The sequence below is a fragment of the Camelina sativa genome, chromosome 5 (assembly GCF_000633955.1).
Source record: "Camelina sativa cultivar DH55 chromosome 5, Cs, whole genome shotgun sequence".
Taxonomy (NCBI): Eukaryota; Viridiplantae; Streptophyta; class Magnoliopsida; order Brassicales; family Brassicaceae; genus Camelina; species Camelina sativa.
Window position 1 is genome coordinate 4,484,172 of NC_025689.1, and position 7,229 is coordinate 4,491,400.

Below are 7,229 nucleotides of genomic sequence, written 5' to 3' on the forward strand. Positions count from 1 at the left end.
TGATATAGTAAAAATATTAGAAATGAGCTCTAATAAAAAGTGTTTATATATATATACATATCTTTTGAAAATTTTCTATAATTATTAATTTATATTATTGATGAGACCATATATTTCATAAAAAATTTTCAAAAAAAAAAATTATCTTTATATATTATTGATATGTGTCCAAAATTATATTGGCCTAACTTGGGACCAGAAAATATTTATTAATTTTTAGAGATTATTAGTTGACCAAAGTATTAATTTAGGATAACTTCACAATTTTTTTAACAAATAATAACTATCTTCTAAATTTTACTATTACAATCATATCCAACACTCAAAATTTGTACTTTATCCATAAATAAATTAAGACAGATATGTTAAAGAGAATCCAGTTATATTTATCTTATTTTCAATAAATTCATGAAATGGTAACAGATGTTTACATTTGATGCATAAGATCTTCATATGATACATATTATCCAAATTATATTCCATTTAACTCTTGTTTCCTTAAGTGACCATGAAAGAATAATAGATGCACACATATATGATTATCCTCTTATAATATTGTCAACCTAAATTACTTTGATACAATTTCTTTCCGTCCGGTTATAAAGGCCAAGTTCATGCTTAATCATCTTCATCTATGTTCTACTGATAAAATTATATCCTAAACAATTTAAATTCACTAGATTTCATAGAAATTGAGAATCAACATTAGTATAAATACGCATGCATATAGCCTAATCTTCACTATCCAAACGAATCATTGTTATCTTTTTTTCCAAACAATTAAGCAATGGCCAAAACGACACGGTGTTCTACTCTCCCTTTCCTCCTCATAGTCGCTCCCGTCATCTTTCAGCTCTTAGCCGTCACTTCGGCCATTGGTATCAACTACGGAACACTAGGGAAGCTTCAACCGCCGCAAAAAGTGGTTGACTTCATCAGGACAAAGACAAATTTTGACAGTGTCAAGATCTATGATGCGAATCCCAACATCCTCCGAGCCCTAGCGGGCAGTGAAATCAACGTCACCATTATGGTCCCCAATGGTAACATTCCTGCGATGGTCAACGTTGCAAATGCTCGTCAATGGGTCGCTGCCAATGTCTTGCCGTTTCATAAGCAGATCAAGTTCAAATACCTTTGTGTCGGAAACGAGATTTTTGCTAGTAATGACAATAACTTGATATCAAATCTTGTGCCAGCCATGCAAAGTCTTAACAAAGCTTTGAAAGCTTCCGGTCTCGAATATATTAAGGTTAGTGTCAAGTCACGATGATCAGAAAACAGCGAGAGCAAAAATCATATTTATCTTATATATACTTCGAATTTACATTGTTATTTGTTATTACTATCAACAAAATGTAAATCCTCCATTATCTGACTGCAGGTGACAACTCCACATGCATATAATATATCTCTTAACCATAATGCACCAAGCCAGAGCAGATTTCGTGAAGATGTAAAAGAGTTTTTTACAAAGATCTTGGAGTTCCATCGTCAAGCTAAGTCCCCGTTCATGTTCAACCCCTACCCTTATTTCACAATGGACCGGAACAATGTCAATTACGCAATATTTGGTCCAGCAAATGAAGTAACGGATACCAATACGAAACACACATACAACAACTTGTTTGACGCAATGATGGATGCAATGTATTCTGCTATGAAAGCTATTGGCTATGGGGACGTAGATATGGCTATAGGGGAGACCGGTTGGCCTACCGCATGTGACGCTCCAAGGTGTTCACCTCAAAACGCTGCACAGTACAACCGCAATATCATCAAACGTGCAAATGTTATAGGGACACCGCTTATGCCCAACCGCCACGTCGATATCTTCATATTCGCATTGTTCAAAGAAGATGGGAAACCTGGTCCAACCTGCGAGAGAAATTGGGGGATATTCAAGCCAGATTTTACTCCGATTTATGATGTTGGAGTCCTAAAAGGCGGTCGAAGCTCACCGAGCCCATGGAGCTCACCGAGCCCACGGAGCTCACCGAGCCCACGGAGCTCACCGAGCCCACGGAGCTCACCGAGCCCACGGAGCTCACCGAGCCCACGGAGCTCACCGAGCCCACGGAGCTCACCGAGCCCACGGAGCTCACCGAGCCCACGGAGCTCACCGAGCCCACGGAGCTCACCGAGCCCACGGAGCTCACCGAGCCCACGGAGCTCACCGAGCCCACGGAGCTCACCGAGCCCACGGAGCTCACCGAGCCCACGGAGCTCACCGAGCCCACGGAGCTCACCGAGCCCACGGAGCTCACCGAGCCCACGGAGCTCACCGAGCCCACGGAGCTCACCGAGCCCACGGAGCTCACCGAGCCCACGGAGCTCACCGAGCCCACGGAGCTCACCGAGCCCACGGAGTTCACCGAGCCACAATGGAAAATGGTGTATGGCTAAACAAGAAGCGACAGACGAACAACTACAAGCGAATATAGATTGGGTGTGCAGCCAAGGTATCGATTGTAAGCCAATCTCACTAAATGGCGTATGTTTTGATAATAACAACATGAAGAGTCGAGCCTCGTACGTTATGAACGCATATTACCAAAGCAATAAACGCACTGATGATGCTTGTAACTTTAGTGGTACCGGCATGGTCACTACTTCCAACCCAAGCACTAGCACATGCAATATACCAACAGAGGACACACCAAGCACTAGCGGAAAATGGTGTATGGCTAAAGAAGAAGCGACAGATGAACAACTACAAGCGAATATAGATTGGGTGTGCAGCAATGGTATTGATTGTAATCCAATCTCACCTGGTGGCATATGTTTTGATAACAACAACATGAAGAGTCGATCCACTTTCGTAATGAACGCTTATTACGTGAGCAAAGGTTACACAGAAGACGCTTGTGATTTCAAGGGTAGTGGTATCGTCACTACTACAAACCCAAGCACTAGCACATGCACTATACCATCAGGGGACGCACAAAGCACTAGCGGGAAATGGTGTATGGCTAAAGAAGAAGCGACAGACGAACAACTACAAGCGAATTTAGACTGGGTGTGTAGCCAAGGTATTGATTGTAAGCCAATCTCACCTGGTGGCATATGTTTCGACAACAAGAAGATGTGGACTCGATCCTCGTATGTTATGAACGCTTATTACGAGAGTAAAGGATACACAGAAGACGCTTGTGATTTCAAGGGTAGTGGTATCGTCTCTACTATAAACCCGAGCACTCCCACATGCACTTTTAGTTCCGGTGCACCAGCAACATGAAGTAACGCTCTGAAGAAAATATTAATAAAACAACATCCTTTGATTTCGAAATAAGAACAATCAATTTTTCTTTGTTCTTCTTATGTATATAACTATATATATATATATATACTCAGTTGTATTTTATTTCTCGACATATCTTAATTTAATTTTCATTATATATGTATAACTATAATAAAATTAAAAATTGTTATAAAACGTATTGTATAACTATAACTACAAGTATAACTATAACTATAAGACGTATCTAAAAGAGCTTACAGCAAACATAAATAGATAGATTGGAAAAATATAAATTGTTGTTGATAGATCCATAGGAGTTCAGTGACTGTGACACTCTGGTTTGCGGATATGTTTAAAAGAATTAATTTGGCAACCTATGTCACCAAAGTGCACTTATCTTTTCGATCAAGGATTCTGAGCTGGAGTAGTTTCAGGATGGATGACCTTTCTGGAAGTGATTGTTGGAACTGTGCGAGTGAGGACAAAACACAAGAAAATATCATATGGTGATTTGTAGGGTCGGTAAACAAGTATCTAAAGCCTGCCAGACGTAACAAACCGGCCGCCGGATATAGGTGGGTCAGGAGCCCAAGAGTAGATGTGGGACCCACTGAGGAAGGTGGTCCATGAACTGGGAGTGGGCATGGGGCTCACTAAGCAAAGTGACAGTCATGACGTTCCAGAGACAAATGCTACATAATGGTGTTTCAAAGACACTTCCACAAATACAATGGAAATTTTAACATTAGTTACTATCAAAAGATTTTGTGACATTAGAAAAGAGTCTTTAATTTCATTAGTTGTTGGAACAAGCCATTTTTAGGTAGCTAAAAGACGTGAAGATGTTGTCTCCATACATGAGGAGGGCAGAATCGAGGTTCTTTCTATGGTGGAGGAGGTTGGATGCAAGGTTAACTCCCCAAGGGAAGAAGGTGGAGGAGGTTGGATGCAAGGTTATCTCCTGAAGGGAGGAAGGTGGAGCCAAAGTTCTCTATATAGTAGAGGAGGTTGGACGCAAGATTCTCTCCATAAGGGAGGAGGGCGGAGCCAGTGTTCTCTCCATGGTTGGTCATACACTATTGTGATGACACATCATTGATTAGTATACTATGTAATATATATTTTTTTTGAAATGTTTTTTTAAGCCAATAATTTTATAATTCAAAAAAATATGCAAAAATGAAAGTAAAAAGACATAATAGTTGGCTTAATGTGTTCATACAGACATTTTCTAAGGTGGTGGTAAAGAATATATTTATAACATACAATATATTTAGATGTAAAAAAATACATTTTTAATGGTAACTGTAACATATATAAAAGATTTGTAAATGGATATAAATCAGTATATTATAGAAAAAATAAAACTTATAAATAACGTACAACAACTTTTAATATATTTTTATTAAATTTTATTTTATTTTACAAAACTTTAAACCCACACATCGGACGGGTCCTTATCTAGTATATATATATACTTATCTTTTGATAATTTTATATAATTATTAATTTATATTATTGATGAGACCATATATTTCATAAAGAATTTTCAAAAAAAAAATTATCTTTATATATTATTGATATGTGTCCAAAATTATATTGGCCTAACTTGGGACCGGAAAATATTTATTAATTTCTAAAGATTATTAATTAGTTTACCAAAGTATTAATTTAGGATAACTTCACAATTTTTTTAACAAATAATAACTATCTTCTAAATTTTACTATTACAATCATATCCAATCACTCAAAAANTGCGAGAGAAATTGGGGGATATTCAAACCGGATTTTACTCCGGTTTATGATATTGGAGTCCTAAAAAGCGGTTTAAGCCCATGGAGCTCACCGAGCCCACAGAGCTCACCGAGCCCATGGAGCTCACCGAGCCCACGGAGCTCACCGAGCCACAATGGAAAATGGTGTATGGCTAAACAAGAAGCGACAAACGAACAACTACAAGCGAATATAGATTGGGTGTGCAGCCAAGGTATTGATTGTAAGCCAATCTCACTAAATGGCGTATGTTTTGATAATAACAACATGAAGAGTCGAGCCTCGTACGCTATGAACGCATATTACCAAAGCAATAAAGGCACTGATGATGATTGTAACTTTAGTGGTACTGGCATGGTCACTACTTCCAACCCAAGCACTAGCACATGCAATATACCAACAGAAGACACACCAAGCAAGAGCGGAAAATGGTGTATGGCTAAAGAAGAAGCAACAGACNAGACTCAGTAACGTGTACGTCGGTGTTTCTCTTTCTTCGCCTCTATTACCTTATCTTAACTCCGAATTCTGGGTATAAAACATTTGGATTTATTTGTGTTTTTTTTTTGGATTTTTTTCCCAGGTCTGTGGAGATGGTGACTACACTCGAAGATCCGAAATCTTTAAAACCGGTATCGTCTAATTTGATTAATCGTAGTATTAGTTTTATGGGTGAACTGTTTCTGTATCAAATGTTGCGTTTTGGTTTGGNGCAAAGGTTACACAGAAGACGCTTGTGATTTCAAGGGTAGTGGTATCGTAACTACTAAAAACCCAAGCACTAGCACATGCAATATACCAACAGAGGACACACCAAGCACTAGCGGGAAATGGTGTATGGCTAAAGTNTAGTGCTAGATTAGCTCTTAGGTTATGGATTGTCTCTTCCAGATACAGACTTGTTAGGTTAGTGGCTCTGCGAGAACGATTACTGGTTCCATTACAATGNCAACTACAAGCGAATATAGATTGGGTGTGCAGCCAAGGTATTGATTGTAGTGCAATCTCACCTGGTGGCATATGTTTTGATAACAACAACATTAGTAGTCGATCCTCGTACGTTATGGACGCTTATTACGCGAGCAAAGGATACACAGAAGACGCTTGTGATTTCAAGGGTAGTGGTACCGTCAGTACTATAAACCCGAGCACTGACAGATGCACTTTTAGATCCGGACCAGCAACATGNTTGTCATTAATAGTTCCAGCATATAACGAAGAACAGAGACTTCCTGCAGCTCTTGAAGAAACAATGGAGTAAGTTAAAAATACTTTCAATTCTTATAATTGCTTCTTTTGAAGATTGTGTCTCTGCTTACACTCGTTAAAAGTTTGCTTCTTGCAAAAACAGTAGCACAAGCCTTATTTATGCATACTACAGACGCATAATTGTAANTCTGAAGAAAAATTTAATAAAACAACATCCTTTGATTTCGAAATAAGAAGAATCAATTTTTCTTTGTTCTTCTTATTATGTACTCGTTTGTATTTTATTTGTCGCTATCTTAATTTAATTTTCATTATATTTTTAATAACTATAAGACGTATGGTAAAAAAAAAAAAAAATTGTTTTTGAAACTCGAAAATCAAACAGATTGTGCAATATATAAGTCAAAACGTAATACAGACGCATACTCGGTTTAGTATTCGGTTTGTTCAAATAAGACATTGATCAAACCGGTACGTAAACCGAATTGGGTAATCTCTGATGAAATTTTAGGGATTGAACCATTTTTTTTTTGTTTTCACGGATTAATCATTAGAGAGACTTTTAAAAGCTTTTCTTCTTTGCTTAATCTTCACGGATTGGTTTCGTTTCGATCTCTCTTCTTCTTCTTCACTATCTTTGAAGCAAAACGGATCTGAAATCTTTGGGGGAGCAAACAAGAATGTNACAACAACTTGTTTGACGCAATGATGGATGCAATGTATTCTGCTATGAAGGATATTGGTTATGGGGACGTAGATATGGCTATAGGAGAGACCGGTTGGCCTACCGCATGTGACGCTCAATGGTGCTCACCTCAAAACGCTGCACGGTACAACCGCAATATCATCAAACGTGCAAATGTTATAGGGACACCGCTTATGCCCAACCGCCACGTCGATATCTTCATATTCGCATTGTTCAAAGAAGATGGGAAACCTGGTCCAACCTGCGAGAGAAATTGGGGGATATTCAAACCGGATTTTACTCCGGTTTATGATATTGGAG

The 7,229-nt window shown here is 38.4% G+C and overlaps 1 protein-coding gene across 1 annotated transcript; it reads left to right on the plus strand.

The window, feature by feature from the left end:
* LOC104788877 (glucan endo-1,3-beta-glucosidase-like) lies at positions 708–3,284 on the plus strand. The gene is made up of 3 exons (XM_019245505.1): positions 708–1,252; positions 1,385–1,995; positions 2,383–3,284. Exons 1-3 carry the CDS (start codon positions 788–790, stop codon positions 3,236–3,238), a joined length of 1,932 nt encoding a protein of 643 aa, XP_019101050.1. The 5' UTR covers positions 708–787; the 3' UTR covers positions 3,239–3,284.

Coding starts and splice junctions, on each gene's coding strand:
- LOC104788877 (XM_019245505.1), top strand. CDS start 788: ATGGCCAAAACGACACGGTGTTCTACTCTCCCTTTCCTCCTCATAGTC. Junction 1,253..1,384: donor CCGGTCTCGAATATATTAAG/GTTAGTGTCAAG, acceptor ATCTGACTGCAG/GTGACAACTCCACATGCATA. Junction 1,996..2,382: donor TCACCGAGCCCACGGAGCTC/ACCGAGCCCACG, acceptor TTCACCGAGCCA/CAATGGAAAATGGTGTATGG.